The sequence below is a fragment of the Pteropus medius genome, unplaced genomic scaffold, assembly GCF_902729225.1.
Source record: "Pteropus medius unplaced genomic scaffold, Ma_sr-lr_union100, whole genome shotgun sequence".
In the NCBI taxonomy this organism is placed as follows: domain Eukaryota; kingdom Metazoa; phylum Chordata; class Mammalia; order Chiroptera; family Pteropodidae; genus Pteropus; species Pteropus medius.
The window spans coordinates 27,786,444-27,804,690 of NW_024354502.1; the positions used below are offsets into that span (position 1 = coordinate 27,786,444).

Here is an 18,247-nt window from a genome sequence, read left to right on the forward strand (position 1 = left end):
GCCTCCAGTGCCCTAGGCTAGGCTGCAAAGGCGGGAGGCACTCAATGTGTTTTATCTTACTGGAAAGACTTGTAAATAATGACCAATGCAGTAGCAATGAGCACCTTAAGAGCCCAGATTGTGGTGTATAAATACTTTCACCTGCTAAAAGTGATTAGAGCTCTTTTGAGAAATGATCGGTTCCAGGTCTGGGGCAGAAAATGTTCAAAATTTTCCTAGACCTTTTTGTTGTGCCAAAAAGTCAAGAAGCTATCAAAGAGTACTGGGGCTACACTAAAAGATCTCAGAAATTAATTTTAATTGGCTCCTACAAGTCAAAGATGGGACATTTTAAACATCAATAAGGATAATGCGTGCAGGAGAATAAAATATCAACTAGTTTAAAATCATGAATTCATAAAGATCTTTTTTTAACTGGTAAATTAAGAGAACGAGTCAAGCAGTAATTCTGCCTTTCCTATATAAAATGTACCTCACATTAAGCAAATCACAGTGAGGAGAAATTTCTATTTATAAAAGTATTTCAGCTAATAAGTGAATAAATGATGTTAGAATTAGAATATCATCAGTTTACCACATTAATGAATTAATGGAGCTCAGCAATGATCATCAATGATTACTAACATCACAGTAAAAAACTAGCATCCCATGCTTCCCAATGAAACACAACACCATCTATGACGTGGCCTTACCAAGACAAAGAAAAACGAACCCGAATCTGATCAAGCCTCTCATTTAAATTCTTATTTTCAAGGTAAACAGAGACACAGGAATATATTCAATGATACCATGAGGATAAAATTAGCAAAATTCAGTCTATGGGAAACCTTACAGGACAAAAAACCCAGTTCTGTAGTTTTTAAAGAATTATAAGAAAAAATATGAAGGAAACTATAGATTAAAAGAGACACAAAAGACAAAATAATTGTTCTAGTTAACTAAACTTGTGTAATAAATCATTCCAAAACTTTGTGTCTTAATATTTGCTCATGAATCTGTAATTTGGGAAGGCTTCTGCAGGACAATTCATCTTGGCTCCATTCAGTTAGCTGGGATGACATGAAAGTTGGGGGCTGGAATCATCACGTCTATATAATCTATTGTGACTTTTTATTACATTCAGATTCAAAATGTTACTTAACTGTTTCATGTGATGAAAGCCATCTCCCAACTAGGGTTCTGGAGAAAAAGGACTGGATTGTACCTATGTGTTTACATTCCCTTTGCTGTCCAGACGCTATGGTTTGAATGTTTCTATTCCCCCAAATTCACATGTTCAAACCAAATCACCAGTGTGATGGTATCTGGACATGGTTAGATCATGAGGGTAAGGTAGAGCCCTCATGAATGGGATTAGTACTCTCATAAAAGAAGCCACAAAGAGATCCCTCACCCCTTCTGCCATGTGAGGTTTATGAACCAGATGGTAGGCCTTCACCAGACACCGAATCTGTTGGTGCCTTGGTCTTGGACCTCCCGGCCTTCAGAAATATGAGAAATAAATTTCTATTATTTATAAGCCACCCAGTCTATAGTATTTTGTTATAGCAGCCTGAACGAACTAAGACACCATATCAGAGCCTTAACATAGTATGTGTTCAATAAGTATGAGATGGTATGTGAAGGTAGGCATTCTCTTTTTCTCTTCTTTTTCCCCTTCTTTGCTGAGGCCAGACCAATGCTTTATAAATAGATGGAGAGAGGGAGGAGAGAGAGAGAGCGTGCTTTGCAGAGAAATGAATATTACCAGTGAATAATCAGCACAGGATTTTTGCAAAAACTAAAGTTTTTATTCTAACTGGGAGTCACTGACATTCTGAAAACGTCTCTCTGAGCCTTTTGTGAAGAGGACAGCCTCGTGGATGCTCTCAGTGATGTAATCTATGTTGCAAGCATTGATACAGGTGAAGTTAATCCGACCATTCTTCGGGATGTAGATATGCTTCTTCTTGACCAGATATTCCACCTGTTTGGCTGGTGATAATCACAAGGTCTCAGATCCTGGGGTAGCTACCTCTAAGTCTCCTCTAAGTAGCCCAGCATTTCTGGGGGTCTAGAGGGTCTTTAAAGCAGCTCCACTTTCCTCAGGAAAAAAAAAAATCTCTATCTGCTGTGAAGTTAGGATCACCTACTCTGTGAGGCTTAACGCTCAAATACAAGCCCAAGTTCAGAAAGGGGAGAGCTACTCCCTCCTAGACACTTACTGTTAAGTCCAAGATAGCTATGGGTCCCATTCTGGTCAGTAATGTGATCCCAGGAGCCGGGGGTTCCCAGGAGCCGGAGCTTCTCCTTAACCTTTTCCTTGATCAGCATGATGTTCTCTACAACCCCTTTCAGACTCTGCTTCCTGCCAAAGGAAAGACAGCAAGAAATTAGAATGTGAGATCTCTCCCCACTCCCAACCTCCTCATTTCTAGTCCACTCTTTTTTCCTTTCAAAACTCCCCAACCAGAGTGCCTGAGGGTGCACCAGTGGAGCCAGGGATCTGGGATGGTTGTGAATGGAAGGGGGGTTTCAGCCGGTATTAATTTAAGTGAGCCAAGCAGGCTCTTAGGCAGATTTTGCCAGAGTAGCAAGCCCTTGATGTTTCTTAATCTCCTCCTGCAATCTGGAAGAGTTCAAATAATTCATCAGCCTGTGTCCAAAAAGAATGTCTTATTACCCATGCCCCTAAGGCAGGGCAACCCTTGGTACGGCCACTGCCATTGGAACACAGTGCATCCTCAGTAAATGTTAATGAATGAATGGAGTAAAGAGGCAACATGGGCAGGAAGAGATGCGCCCAGCCGAATGCTGTGAATCAGCAAGTCTGTAGGTACCTAAGGCTCTGCCCATCCATTTCTGTTCCCATGCTTTACCCTTACCATGCTTTGTGCAGAGCAGGGTTACAGAGGATGGAGGTGATAATGCGAGCACCTGTGGTAGGAGGGGTTAGCCACAGGGCCTGAGCGAAGTTCATCAGCTGGGAGAGGGCGCACAGCAGGAGCTGGTTGTTGAGTGCCACCACAACTAGGATCCCCACTCCTTCATCTGTAGCATTGGGACAGACAGCCTCATTCTCAGTGTCCTCCACCATTACCAGGGCCTTCTCCTATAATTCTGCCTTCAGGCTTGCAGAAGAGAGGGATGACCTACAGGGTCCTCATCCCGGCCCAGCTAAGCTGATATCCAGGCCCCAGGAAGTTGCCATAGGCTCTTCTTTCATAAAAAGTAGCCATAAATAAGAATCTTAAAGGTGGAAGGGACTTGAAATTTCACTAAATCCTACCTCCTCATCTTATCAATGAAGAAACAGAGGCCTAAGGGGGCAAAGCGATTTAATTGGAGCCAGTTTTAGTAGCTGAGCTGAGACAATACCATGGAACCTGATGTCTAGCTCTTCCCTTGTGCCTCCACACTGCTTTCGCTGGAGGTCTCAGCTCTCTGCATAGGGTGGATGTCAAACACATCATTTTGCCATGGACATGGCACCACTTTAGCACCAGAACCCCTCCTTTCTCATTCTGTCCATACCATACCATAAATGCCAAAATTCCTGGACAGAGACTGGCTGCAGAAGAACTCAAAGCCTCCAGACACAAAGTAGTGTAAGAATTTAGTATCCTCTTCCAGGTCACCTGTGGATAAACCTTGATAGGGAATATCAAAAAATGGGAATATCTGCTTGCTCTGTAGGAGAAAAGAAAATTACAAAAAAAGTTTGAGACTGATGAAGGCGATGGTAGATGGTGAGAGGGAGGAAAGCCAGGACAGACATCAGCCTCACCTTCATGGTGCCCATCAACTTTGCCCACTGATACCGTGTCAGCTTGCAGTTGCCAATGTTCCCGATCACAAAGATACAGCCATGCGGGGCCTGCTGCAGGTAGAGACGTTCTTGTCAGGCACTCCCCCTACCTAATGGTAATGGTACCATGGCATTTGGAAGAGAAGTAACCCTCTGTGTTGGTTCCTACTAAAGGCAAATCCAAGCCTTTCTAGGGCCTTGGATGACTAGAGGGGCGGAGGGGAGGAAAGGAAAATAAAAGTATAAATCGGGGCTGGGGAGATGTTTCCGAGCAGGGCCCCTCTACCTCCAACACATCGAGGAGCATGTTGGGATTCATGCACAGCTGCTTGGAGTCCCAGAAGGAGTATTCGTAAACTGTAAAGCCCATGTCCTGGAAGACGAGTCCATGCAGTTCTGTGGGAACACAGACCCCCACCAGCTGGTACATGAGAAATGGGGAGGTGGAGGCAGACATACCAGCGAAGGAGCCTGAAGGTCACTGGCTGAAGGTGGGACAGTACCAGGAAAAGCCCAAACATACTGTGGCTTGCCCATTTTTCTCATGACAGAGAGTGAGAAGGACAACAGTGAAGATTGTAAATGGGGTGGGAATCAGGAACAGAGCACAGGGATCTTCTGTCATCCCCACCTTGTGTAACACTCACCTCTTTGAGAAGAAATGATGTAAACTGTTTGAGAATTACAACGCCAAGTTTTAAGGAACTGGGCCCCGAGTTGGAAGGCACCGCTGTCACCAACAGTGTGCACACCCCCTACCTGACAGCAAAATAATAAACAGAAATAACACTTTAAAAGAGTAATGGTGATACTAGTACCACCTCAGGTTCAGATCATTCCTTTCTTGAAAGAGCTTGCACATCAACAGTGTGGGCTGGTGCCGAGGGCACTGGCTTTGGGTTCTGATGCTGGCTTTGCCGTTCAATGACTAAAGTTTTGGACTCTCTGAGCCTCAGGTGTCAATGCCAAGGGGCCCTCCAAATTCCTTTTTAGGTTTAAGATTATGCAATCCCAGATCTTCACTCCCTGTGTCTGAGTGAGTAAGAGAGGGGCCCTTCTCCTCACCCTGTTCTCCACAATGACTTGGCTGTACTTTCCAAAGAGGAGTTCCAAGGAGGCCTGGATGAAGGATTTCATGCCCATTGCCGGCATGTACTCATAGTTCAGAGAGGGATCCTGTGCAATCTGCAGTCGAAGTTTGTGAACCACAGAAGAAACCCAGGGTCGGCCTTCACTGGTCATGCAGACTGTGAGGGGAACCGCAGAGGGAGCTCTGGAGGCCTGGCCTTCGGGCCTCCACATCAGGGCTCTGCAAACAGCCCACAAACAATTCATCCATCCTGGTTTTCTGGGGGCCTGGGAAAAGGCAACTTTCCTTTTTTACACCCCTTCATACACACAACGTGCTGTTAGTGAATATGTCTTTTTAAAGAAGACGACTGAAACCTATGCCACTTTAAAGGGCAAAAACGATATACACCGTGGGAATTATAGATACCTGAGACTAAACAAAGGTAACACTGACTTCCACAGTGGCGAAGACTGGCTGCATATCAAGGGAGTCAATGTGGGGAATCATTCCTCATCAGAAACAGAAGTAGGGGGAAGAGGCTGAATATAGTACAGCGCCCATGCAGGCCCCACAGACTGCTGGGAAAGAGAATATAGCTTATATCTAAACTCTAGAAACCCCCAGAGAAGGGCAGAGGGCACAGAATGACTCAGGATGTTTTCTGCTTTTCTCCACTGGGAAATTCTGTTAACAAGAACAGACCGCTCCCAATTCCTCTGCGGCAGTGGAATACTGTCCTCCTAGAGGCAATTATGATATATTAAGTCTTCTGCTCCATAACTACTAGGCATCTACCTCTGTAGGCCAGGAACATCTTGTTAGGGTAATCATCTTGTTTGTAGGTTTTTAATAAGCCACCTTCTAGCTTCTGGACTAGGGGCACATCCATGAACACTGAAAGGGTAGTCATTACTGAGATGAAAGTAAAGCCAGGACTCGGACTCCACTCCTGTGCTATATCTCATGCTTCTGCCAAAGCCTTCCTCCAAGCCTGGGCCACAAAGGCCTGTCTCTTCCCAGAACCCTGGCAGCTGCAATGCAAAAGCCCCAGACAACTGGTCACCAGGGCAACAGAACCCAACTCCCAGTGTCCGTGGTGATCCTCAAGGGCTATGGGAATATTCCATGGCATTTGAGGAAAATCCCCTGAGGAGTGGGCTGGAGGAGGGAGTGGGGAGGACCTGAAATTCCCAGGCACTTCTTCCTAACTCATTGCCTTCTCTTTTCTGGCCTCAAGTCACTCAATCCAAAATAGCGAATCAGCCCCTTAGAAGATAGAGCAAGGCAGGTGGCCAATGAGCCAGGTAAGGCTTCTCCTGCAGAAGTTGAAACCTCAGATCCAGTAGTATCTCGACCCTGCAAGGTGAAGGATATGTTTAAAAAGCTTCTACTTTCATTTTGCTAAGAGCTCTACACTTTAAAATGAATAGAAAGAAAGCACAGTTTTCCTCCAAAGTTATTTTAACAAAAAGACCTAAGTTTAGAAAGAATATGATTTGTAACTCAATAAGCCAGTCCTATTTCTCTCAGTTATCTAGGGCCAAGGCTTATATATTGTTAAGTGTTTCAGTGATAGCAGAGCAGCAAGTGTAGAAGGCAGAGGTCAAGGGTGGAAAGAGTAGGACTCTGTAGGATGAGTCTGCATTTTGCTTTCTTTTTCTTTTATTTTTTAAAAATAACTTTATGAATGATTGTTATAGACGCTTCACCAGCCCTGCTGGTGGGTAAGGCTTACCTTCCCTCGAGAATTGCCCTTGACTGACAGGAGTCTCCTCACCTGGAAACCACCTGGCAGGTTACACCCCTACCAAGAGGGGTAGCTAGACTGCCTGATCTAGGTGTACAAAAGGCCAGCCCCTCTTCTTGGGGTATCTCTATGACTCAATTTGTACTCCAGGGCCCACCCTCAAATCAGGCCAAAGCTAGACCTGACCTGGGAACTCATCCTTACATGGCCCCTTCTCCTTCATAATTCTGCTTCCTTTACTCCTTTACAGGTTGTTTCTACAGGGCACTCTGCTAATTACGTGCCCCAAATCCCGTTTTCAGATTGTGCTTCTGGGGAAACTGCCTTGAGATAAATGATTATGAAAGTAATTCCTATTATTGTAGAAAACTTTAAAACTTCAAAAGACTACAATGACAACCACACATTTCCTACAGTCAATCCATAACCACAGTTAACATTTTGGTATACCTCTCAGTTTTGTTTTTTGTTTTTTTTTTTTAATGAAGTTTATATTTTAAATAATTGATATCATATAGACATGTAGTTTTCATCACATTTTCTTCACTTCGGATTTCACTTGCGAGACTTTTAATGTGTGCCAATGAGAACTTTTTATGTTACAAGTAATTTAAAAAGAAACTCAAACTGGCTCAAGCAAGAGAGAGAATTTATTGGCTCTATAACTGGGCAGGCCAAGGTACATCTAACTTTAGTCACAGTTCAATCTGGGGTGTCACAGTATCATTGAGGTTCCAGTTTCATTCTCTGCGATTTCCTTGGCTCTTCTTTTCTGGAACTTCAGATTTGTTCTGGGACTGACTCTGGACATGGGAGCAAAAGTAAATGTAGCACATGTACAAAATGATAGCATTCGAGGATTTACATTGCAACTTTGTGCGCAAATAAACTAAATATCAATCACTGAAGGAATATTTAAATTAATAATAGACTATCCACACAATGGAATTCTGTGTAGCTATTAAAGGCAGCCCTATATGTACAGCTGTGGAATATCTCCAAGATACATCGTTAAGTAAAAATAAGAGAGGTACAGAATAGAGAACAAAGTGGGGAAACATTTTGAGAAAAATAAAGGATACGTAAGCATGTGTATGCTTACATATGCATCAAGAATCTCTGGAAGGATACACAGAAGTAGGTAATTGTGATTTTCTCTGGAAAGTCGAACTGGGTGGCAGGTGGACAAAGACAGGGGAGAAGGCTGACTTGCTTTTTCATTGTATAATACTTTGTATCTTTGAAATGTTAAACCACATGCATAGATTTCCCATTCAAAAACATTGTTTATGTTTTTTTAAAAAATGGCTGCAGCCTTTCCACACATTACATCCTTACTATCCAGAGGAAGACAGAGCATCTTTTCTTGTAGTCTCTGGAAGAATGAGGAAGTTTCATTCCCTAAAACCCCAAGCCTCCTTTTTTCTTTTGGCTGCAGTGACTTACTGGCCCCTCCCTGATCTTATGGCTGAGGATCCCATCCTCTAGTAAATTTAATCCAACCACCTAGAGCTGTGGGTGGTGTCTGCTCTCCCGTTCCTGAATCCTGAGTCACAGTGCTTGCTCTGAGAAGAAGCACGTAGTTCAAGTCTGGCCTGTTGGAGTCCTGTCAGAGTCCTGTCAGAGAAGAGCCTTTCATTACTCTCTAGTCATGGAATTATAAGGAAATGGTCTTGGCCTCTGATATGTAACAAACGACGAAAAATGACACCAACTGCAATGAAGAGAGAAGTTGTAAAGAAGATCATTAGCTGACTCAAGCCTCTAATTGCTGTTAATATCAGTCTAGATTCTTGGTTGTAAGCAACAGAAACTGACTGGTTGATTTAAGCATAAGGAGGATTTTTTGAAAGGATATCCGGTAGCTCACATAATTGATAGGTAGGCTGGAGATTTGGGAGCAAAAGCACGACCACAATCAGACCCCAGAAGAAAGCAGGTGAGGATCCCACTGCTGAACCACAGATGACGCTGTGACTGGCTCCACCTTCACGTTCCTCTGCTGGCCCCGCTGCCACTGCAGGTCCCAAAGATGGATCTCTGCTGCAGCGGCTGCTGCTATCACACGGTCCTCCCTTCTGAGCTATACCCGCCAGACACGACCTTACGGAAGTCTGTGTCTGATTGGCTGAACCTCCCCCACGTGACCTGCTGGCTGCTCCCCATGCTCTAACCGAAGGTTGAAGGAAGTGAGGGTCTGTCTCATCATTTCAGCTTCAAGTGTTAAGCGGTGAGCTCTGCCTCCCACCAAGACTCAGAAAATGGAGAATTCTCCAAACTCTAGAAAGAGATACACAAGCTAAGCAGGCAAAAGAGATAAAATTGTATAATTATATCATACCTTTCCCTCTCTCCTCCCAGTGATCTCAACTACTGCTGGTACTGACAATAAAAGCAATCAGAAAAGACTTTCACATGCTCCCATCATAGCTATCAATCTACTTGCACAGGTACCCACCTATTCTGTCTTTTCTCTTAGAACAATGCTTAAGCCCGCTTCTGTGCCCCTATCTCAGTCCAAGCTTTCCCTTTGTGCCCTGGGTCCCAGCTACACTCCTTCTTTCTCTCTTCCATCATCAATTCCCCCCTCTAGTAGAGGACATTCTCTTGAACATACAAACATGCAGCAAAACTCCCCTCTTAAAAACAAATAACACTCCCTTGACCTCACAGCCCCTCTCCAGCTATTACCCCATGTGCCAGGCAGTGTTCCACCAAGGAAACAGAACTGCTGGGAGTGATGTGGGTCTTACAAGAATTGGACTTTACGCTATTGGAGGAAGACCTGGGGAAGTGAAGGTCCAGAGGAGAGAGCTGGAGAATCAGAGAAAAATCATTAATCTGGTTGCCTGAAGCACCCATAGGTGGATAAATTGGAGCTTGCCAGAAAATCCAGGAAGCCAGACACATCCAGCTACAGGAATGGCAGTGAGAAGGAGGAATGCATGGAGAGGTCTATGGGAAGATACGGCTTCTGTGCAGCTACCACACCTGTGGGTCTGCAGCCAAGTGCCTGGTGGTGGGGCAGGTGCTCAGATGGGTGGCAGGGTCAACAGTCTGGAAGCAGAGCTGAACGGAAAGCTGTCTGAAGACAAGTCAGAACCCACCAACCACTTCTGCTTCCATATCTCACCCTGGAGTCTTTCAGGTCTCAGTGGGCACTACTTTATTCCACCTCTCAAATCTTGAGCAAGTTCCTCTTTGGGCAAACTCTAATCTGGAATCTAACAAGGATTCTGGGAAACAGGGCGTGCAAATTAATCAAGATGACAAGGGGATTATCAATCACACCACATTTCTCTGATCCTTTTCAGAGCGATAGATTTTGAAAGTTTCATACTCTCTATCTCCACTCCTTCACTCCCAAGTTCTACTGACCTCGCTCTGATCAGCATTTCATCACCTCTATACCATCAAATCTGCTCTTTTCAAGGTAACAAATGACAGATCTTCAAGCTGTCATATTCGATGTGTTCTCAGTTCTCCTCTGAATTTTAAACAACGTGTGACGAAACTGACCGCTCCTCCTTAAAGCACTTTCTTCCCGTGGCATCCAAATGCTACTTGCTTTTGCTTCTCCTTTCTCCTCACTGCAGCTGCTTCTCGGTGGGTTTTCCTGGTTTCTTCTATTTCTGACCTATAAATGTTAGAATGCTCCAGAGCTCAATCCTCTGAATTCCTTTTTTTTTTTAAATGCCTGGAATTATTTTATTTTCTTTTGTTCCAGCTTTATTGCTATATAATTGACACATAACATTGTGTAAGTTTAAGGTGTACAACTTGTTGATTTGATACGTTCTGAATTCTCTATCAGTGGCTGCCATGCAGGTGAGCTCCTCCACTTCCATGAGCTTAAATACTCGTCTGTCAAATATATATATATCCATCTCTGACTTCCCTTCTAACCTATATACTTGGAAATCCAAATGCCTACTTTATATTCCAAGAAATAACTAATAGACTTTTCAAATTTACTATGTCCAAAAACTAACTCATAGTTTCATATCCCACCCTCCGTTTTCCCTTATTTTAGTAAGTGGCATGTCCATTCTGCCAGGTGCTCAGGTCAAAAATCTTGGTCTCATCTCTGATTTCTCCCTTTTTCTCTTATACGATATGTTTAAGCCATTGACAAACTTGGTCATTTTTACTTTGAAACATATCTACAGCCTGTTCTCTTGATAAAAACTTAGTACTCGGATGAATGGATAGATGGATGAGCAGAGTGTACAAACCCATGACAGAGAGTACAGTTTGTATGAAGTACAGAGACAAAAGCAACAGAAAACGATCTCATTAGTGAATTGAAGTGTGGTGGAATAAAAGTGGAAGAGAGAGTGATAGGAAATCAAGTTAGAAAGGTAGGCACTGTACAGCTAATGCCAAACCTTTATGTTAAGAGGTCCGGATCTTACCCCAAATGCTTTAGGAACCCATTAAATGATTTTAAAAAGGGAAATGACCTTGTCAGCTTTATATTTTAGAAAAATCCCCTCGGGAGCTTGTGGAGGATGAATTAGAGTGAAGCCAGAACTAGGTAGGGAGGCCAAGTGGAGACTAATTTAGTAAATTCAGTTAGGATGAAGACCTGAGCTACAGCAGTGGCTATTGCCAGATGTCCTCCATAGAAATCCCAGGCACTGGACCAGGCACTGGAAAGAAATGTTGGTGGGCAGAGGCAGTTCTGAAAAATATCTGCTTAATTTAAACAGTATCCTAGTTACGATAGTAATTTCCACTTATTTTTGTGCCACTTCTATACCTCCTCTCTGTTTTTTAAAGAAACATGCTTTTCATTACAACCTGCAAGAAAAGCAAGGTTGGAAGCTCCAGTATCAGACCACCCAGGTCAATACCAGCAAGCCAGCAGCCCTTCCAAGAGGATGGGCATGAGAGTGGGTTAGGGGTAAGAACTAGTTTGCTCTTAAGGTTAGTTCTTCCCTGAGAAAACAAGGGGAAACCATCACACAGCTAGGCTATGAGTCAAGGTTGTTGGAGCAGTCAAGTTCACCATCAGCCCCATATGTTTCTCCTTCACCAGAGATGGTGAGAATTTCTCCATTGGAAAGGCAGCTGCCTATGACTCACTCCTTGAGGTTCTAGGAGTGTTTCAACACCATTTCGACTTGGTGTGGGAACCGTTGGGCCCAAGGGGAGGCCTTAGAGGAAAGGCTTATTCACAAGATCCGGTGACTGGAAGGGAAACCAGAGACACTGTGAGTGGCTCTGAGCTGATGCAAAGCTCTCCCATTCCCACTTCTCTCTTCTCTGAGAAGACATGACTGATTCCTTCTCCCTTTTGGGAATACCAACAGCAGAAGCAATAATATTTCATTTTGTTTCCTTCTACAGAGATTTTGAGAACCCTGTTTGCCATGCCTTTGCATTTCAAAGTCTGGCACCTCCCTTGCAGCTCAGATATGAAAACGGATTCTGAAACTTCAGCTCTTAATTTTCTTAAAAGGTGTGTGTGGGCCAAGGTATCATAAGATGACTGGTCATTCCCTCAGAAGTAAAGGACGGAGACTGAAAGAGCCTGTTCCTGGGACACCTAAGCAAGAGACTCCAGGAGGACTTTGGAGAAACTAGGAGACCATAGCAGATCATGGGATCTTTCTAAGTTCGTGGTCTCATTTTATTTCCACTTCTAGTGGGAAACCTTTAAAAACACCAGAGTAAGACTGTTAGGAAAAAAACCTTAGGCAGAATTGTGCAGTGAGTCTATATTCATTTTCTACTGTTGTGTAACAAATTACCACAAACTTAGCAGCTTAGAACAACACACATTTATTATCTCACTGTTTCCATGTGTCAGGAGTCTGGGTATGAGTTAGCTGGGTCATCGGCTCAGGGTCCCACCAGGATGCAATGAAGATGTCAGCCAGGGCCACAGTCCCATCTAAGGTTCACGTTCTTCCAACTCACATGCTTGTTGGCAGAATTCGTTTCTTGTAGTTGTAGAACTCATGGTAGCTAGCTTTCTGAAGGCCAGTAGAGTGTCTCTCTGACTTCTTCTTTCTCTGATCTCTGACCTTCCTTTAAGAGGCTCACCTGATTAGGCCCACCAAGGATTATCTCCCTTTTTATTAAGTCAACTGATTAGAAATCTTAATTACACCTTTGAAATCCCTCTGCCATATAACATAATATAATCGCAGAAGTAACATCCCATCACTTTTGTCATCCTGTATGTTAGGATCAAATTACAAGTTCGACCCACATTCAAGGGGAAAACATTATACGAGAACATGGTTTATTGGGGGTCATCTCAGATTTCTGCCTACTCAGAGTCCAAAAGCTTCTGAAGAGAACAGCCCTTCCCTGATGGGTAACTGATGTGAATGACAATCTTGTGAAACCAGAACTCTCAGTTAAAGGGTCCACAAATATCTCTCACTGTAGTGGGTTGAATAGTGGCCCCAAAAAGATATGTCTACCTGAACCCTCATAATGTGACCTTATTTGGAATAAAGATTTTTGCAGATGTAACTAAGATATGGATCTTGGGATGAGATCATTCTAGATTAGAACAGGCCCCAAATCCAATGATATGTATCTTTATAAAAGACAGAAAGGGAGACAACATATGGAAATACAGGAAAGTGAATACAGAGGTAGAGATATGTCTATAAGCCAAAGAATGACAAGAATTGCCAGAGATTCTCCTTCAGACCCTTCAGATGGAACCAGCCTTATTGACACATTGATTTCAGACTCCTGGCCTCCAGAACTTTGGAAGAATAAATTTCTGCTTTTTGAAGCCACCAAGGTTGTGGTAATTTTTGCAGAGGTCTTGGGAAACGAATACACTTCACTGATCATTGTCAAGAAGGTGGACTTTGTAGTCTCAGGTGCAACACAAACTCAGACTCTGCAAAGATGCCGGTTCCTAAAGATCAGAGGTACCCTAAGAGGTACCAGAGCAAGGCAGCTTTGTAACTCAACCTACATTCATCACAGAATGTGAGCAGATATCCATTTACTAAAACCCTCTTTTATCATCCCCTCATTGATGTATTTGTTTGACTCAGCTGCTGTTTGAAAAAGAATGTTAAAATAACTGTGTCTTTCAACATGATAAAAATTTCTCTTTCATTTCAGCGCAGGGCTAAAATGATGGCTCTACACTGTTGGACACTCAGCCTTCTCCTATCTGGTTCTTCTGCCATCTGCAACACATAGTCGCCAACTTATGACCTAAGGTGGAGGCTTCAGTTCTAATCTGCATCCCAACCAGTGGAAAGGGGAGAAATGGAAGTGAGGGACCAACCCTTCCCCTTTAATGGCTGACCTGGAAGCTGCACACCGCAATTAGCTAGAACTAGAATTAGCCACATAGTCACAACTAGCTGCAAGTGAGGCTGCAATGTGTCTTTCGTGAGGCCATGTACCTAGCTAAAACTTAGAGGTTTTATTACTAAAGGAAGAAGGGAAGAATGGGGAGAATGGATAGCAACCTCTGACCACAGGAGATAACAAACACAGGTTTGACTTATCAGTGGCCTCTCCAATCTGGGACCCATAGAGATGGGCGGAAAGACCTAGAAACAGAAATCCAGGAATGGAAGCACTTTCACAACCTTTCTGACTGATTATAGGATCAAACAGAGCCTTGGGAACGTGGGGAACGACAGGAATAAGATGAGCATAAAAAGACTAGGTGTGATAGTGTTTATCCTTCCCCATCATATCACCTGTGTGGGCTGAATTGTGTCACCCTATAAGATATGTTGCAGTCCTAGCTCCCAAAACTTGTGAATGTGACCTTATTTGGAAATACAGTCTTTGTCGATGTAATCAGGTTAAAATGAAGTCATCCCAAGTTAAATTGGGCCTTGATCCAATGACTGGTAGCCTTATAAGAAGAGATAAATTTGGACTCAGATACATAAGGGAAGAAAGACATGCAAAGCTGGAGGCAGAGGTTAGAGTGATGCAGCTACAAGCCAAGCAACCAAGGACGGCTGCAAACACCAGAAGCCACAAGAGGCAAAGAGACATTCTTCCCCTAGAGCCTTCAGAGAGAGCATGATCCTGCCAACATCTTGCCTTTGGACTTCTAGCCTCTAGAACGGTCAGAGAAATACTTTTCTATTTGTGGTAATTTGTTATGGCAGTGCTAGCAAACTAATACAACATCTCCTTTTTCTGGTTCCTTAGGATCCTCTTCTAATGAATCCCTACTATAATGTCCCAAAAAGCACTGACATCTGGAAGTACCCTCTGTCCTAAACCTTCTGTCCATCTTTAAGATCTGGCTCATTATAAATGCTGCCTGGGCAATGATAGAGTGAGCCGAACCAGGACCAAAATGTTGGGCACAGTCTAGACCAGGGTCTGAATGTGAAAAGAGAGTCAGAGGGAAAGATGTACAGTGCCATACATATGAAACCAGTGGCAGCATTCTGAGGTAGGGAGGAATCTGCAGAAGAAAGGCCAGGTAGGACATGTCCACAGTGACCAAAGACAGGTGGGTTTAAGATCCAGGCTGTCCACAGAAGTGGAGCCATACAAAGATCAAAGCCAGGAGACCTAGGACTAGTCCCAGCTCCATACTTTTAATGACATCACTTACACTGGAAGAGCCCCTTCAGTTTCCAAACAATTCTTATATAGTTTCTCATTTGGTCTTTAAAACCAGCTTGCATGAGCTGATTAGGGCAATGATAAAAATCTCCATTTGATTTTCAGGTAAACGAGATGTCAGAGATGCTAAATAAGTTGTTCAGTGTCACAAAACTGATTATTGGCAGTGTGTGTAGAGAAAAGAAAATGAACTTTGGAGTCTGGTTGACTGAATTAGAATCGACACAAGCAAATTATTTGATTTCTATGAGTCTTTTTTTTTTTAATAGAGTGTCACTACAATATAAAATTTGTAGCACACCTCTTGCAATCATAGTTGTTGGTGCTCAATAAATAATCATATCCTTCCTCTTCCCTTTCTTACTTGTTTTCCAGCTCTGAATTCTGTGTTCTTTATAATACCAACTACTGTGTTGCCTTTCACTTACTAAAGTAATCTTGACTACTCAAAATTCACCTCTCTATAAGTTAGGTTCTTCGTGTGTCTTATAAAAGGATTGGACTAAATCGTTTCTATGGTCTCTTCCAGTTCTGATAGTCCATGGCCTTATGAAAACTGCAGCTCTCTCTGCTGGTCTAGACCAACATTGCCAAGTCCACACTGTTGTATCTCTCATCACCATCAGGAGGCGCCTAGCACCACATAGGGCTTGAGTGGAGCGGATGCTGAAGATGCTAAATTCTGCCTAGGACTTCGCAGACCTTTAGCAGAACCAGCCATCCCAGTCAACCTCACTCTCCTTCAAAAAGCAAGAAAGGAGAGAAAATTTCCATTTATTTTATAGATGAGGAAAGCATTTTGATTTCCATTAATCTTATAATAGGATGTGCTGTGAAAGATTAGATAACCTTCTGGAGTTTCTGCTAATGAAACTGAGCTGTGCCTTATGCCCCAACTGCTCACTAATTGGCTCAAAGCAGACTATATTCAGAGCTTTTTGTATGGGAGTGGGCAAGAGCACTTAGCAGTACTCCCCACCGCAGGCCCCTACTTCTCCTCTGCATGGACACACAAACAGAGACATACTCCACCGAGAGTCCTGAGAGGGAGCCTGGATCTTTGGCTTTCAGACGGCAAATATAAAAGAGCACTATTTCCTTTTCCCTGAGGACAAGAGGGAGAAGCTGCTCCTTCTCTATAAGGGTTGAGGAATGAAGTTGGTGTGGAATAGCAGCCTTGTGACTGCTCATGAGGACCACAGACTGCACCTACCACTGTTCTCCAGAAGGATCTACCACAGGGAGGGTAGCTAATTCTGCCTGTTCCTCAGCAGTTCCACCTGATGGAGAAGGTAGGTCACCTCTGACAAACCCAGTCACTTCTCATTCCCTCTCCCCCAACTAAACCCCCTTCTCCCAGTCATTTCTGCCACATGCCCAGCCCCTGCTAACAGACTCTGGCAAAGCCAGGGATTCTGCAGCCTGTTTCGTTCTCATTGGTCTGTAAGTCTTCACATCTCTAGGTTTAGAAGATGGTTGTTTGTCTTCCACAGTTCAAGTGCTCAAGCCTCGTGCGAGCAAAAGCAGCCTGCTCTCCACCCAAGGATGTAAATCTTTTTCAGCCTGACACCTGGCAACAAGTTGCTAGAGAAATGACCGGAGCGGCTGCCTCTCCATCTGTCAGATACACTGGTGATAATTCACAGACGGAGTACACAGCCCCAGTGCAAGTTTAAACACTCCAAAGGAGTCTGACAGCTGGCACACGGGTGTATGTCAAGTAAGACTCAAGCAGTATGAGTTACTGGATGATGTTCAAGGACAATTCTACAAACCAGAATCCCCCTCCCCCACAAAATCATCCTTCTCCCCTGCCCAGGACTGACTGCGCAACTTTTCTCAGTGATGTTGGGAAAATATTCAGAGATGAGGAGAAAAGGCCCTCTTATTTGTCCCTAGACTAAAGCAAGACTTCCTTCTTCACTAAGCATTCAAAAGTTGAGTCTTTGCCAAGAAACCTTCCACACCTCAGACAGCAGAGATCTCACACTGCTCTGGATTGAAAAAGAGAAAGTCATCTTTGGTATGCAAACATCCTAAGAAGTAAAATCGGGGCTTCTGGAGAAAAGAGAGCAGCCTAGGCCAGGTCCGATTCACAGGGAATACCCATATGTGGAAATCCACCGAGCTTATCCTCAGGGCACATTGAAGTTTTATAACTCTGGAGCCCCTGAACCTAGCAAATGCATTGTATACTACTGTTATACAGCACATTAAATTTTTTCTGATTTACAAGCTGTCCTATAAATCAATGGCCTCTGCTCATGGAGTTTAAATGAGAACTGAAAAAATAATCCAGTGATTTCCATAAAAATTTTCTTTCTACAGAAAACTGCCTGATTAGGTTCATAAAAATTGAAATAAGGAAAAAAATTATCAATTGACTCAAACTTGTAACTCCGGTTTTACTTCCGGAGGATAATATAGTCCAGAAAAGGGAGTGGGAAGGTAGAGGTTATGAAAAGAATGGTAAATGTCAGAATATATTTATAACCTGAGACATTTGCCCAACACAAACAATGCTTTGTGCCTCCAGAAACACACTTACAGCACAGAACAAAACTGGTTCCTGCTGGCAGCGGGATCTTAGGAAACCACCACTGGCTTACAGCATGAGAGCTGACATATGTGCCCTGATCCTGAGCCCAGCAAACCCAAACCTTGGGCACTTCACTCTGGTCCTCTAGGTAGCATGGCCTTGTACTCATTTGAACTGAATTCCTGGAATTTGGGAAAGGGTGGGGTGGCAGGAGTGTCAAAGGCTCAATCAAGCTTGCTCCCCTTTACTCAGACAGATGTTTCATTTTTGAATCATAAGGATTAAGAAGAAAGAGACAGGGAATAGTCCTAATATATTGCTCCCGTCAAAAGCCAGTTCTAGAAGGGAATAAGTAGATTATGAGATGAAAACAAATGGAGAAAAAAGAGGGCAATGGATGAATCGCATTAAGTAATATTTATTAAGTTGATTTTAAAAGAAAAAGAAAGTATCTGTTCTAATGGATCACCTTCCTGTGAACCCTGGAGTCCCCAGAACCCTGAAGAAGCCCTTCTG

At 43.4% G+C, this 18,247-nt stretch overlaps 1 protein-coding gene and 1 long non-coding RNA gene across 2 annotated transcripts; both read right to left on the bottom strand.

Moving 5' to 3' along the window:
• Positions 1-1,789: 1,789 nt before the first annotated feature.
• On the bottom strand, positions 1,790-5,808 carry GOT1L1 (glutamic-oxaloacetic transaminase 1 like 1). Its single transcript, XM_039853763.1, has 9 exons — positions 5,655-5,808; positions 4,853-5,034; positions 4,435-4,546; positions 4,074-4,183; positions 3,767-3,859; positions 3,519-3,669; positions 2,865-3,030; positions 2,205-2,347; positions 1,790-1,974 (listed from the first exon to the last, which is right to left on the bottom strand). The coding sequence occupies exons 1-9, from the start codon at positions 5,767-5,769 to the stop codon at positions 1,790-1,792; spliced, it is 1,257 nt and encodes a 418-aa protein (XP_039709697.1). The 5' UTR covers positions 5,770-5,808.
• A 1,430-nt stretch (positions 5,809-7,238) lies between these two features.
• Positions 7,239-9,208, bottom strand: LOC120595558 (uncharacterized). The gene is made up of 2 exons (XR_005650906.1): positions 8,113-9,208; positions 7,239-7,409 (listed from the first exon to the last, which is right to left on the bottom strand). It is a non-coding gene; the product is annotated as an uncharacterized LOC120595558 (long non-coding RNA).
• Between the last annotated feature and the right edge of the window lie 9,039 nt (positions 9,209-18,247).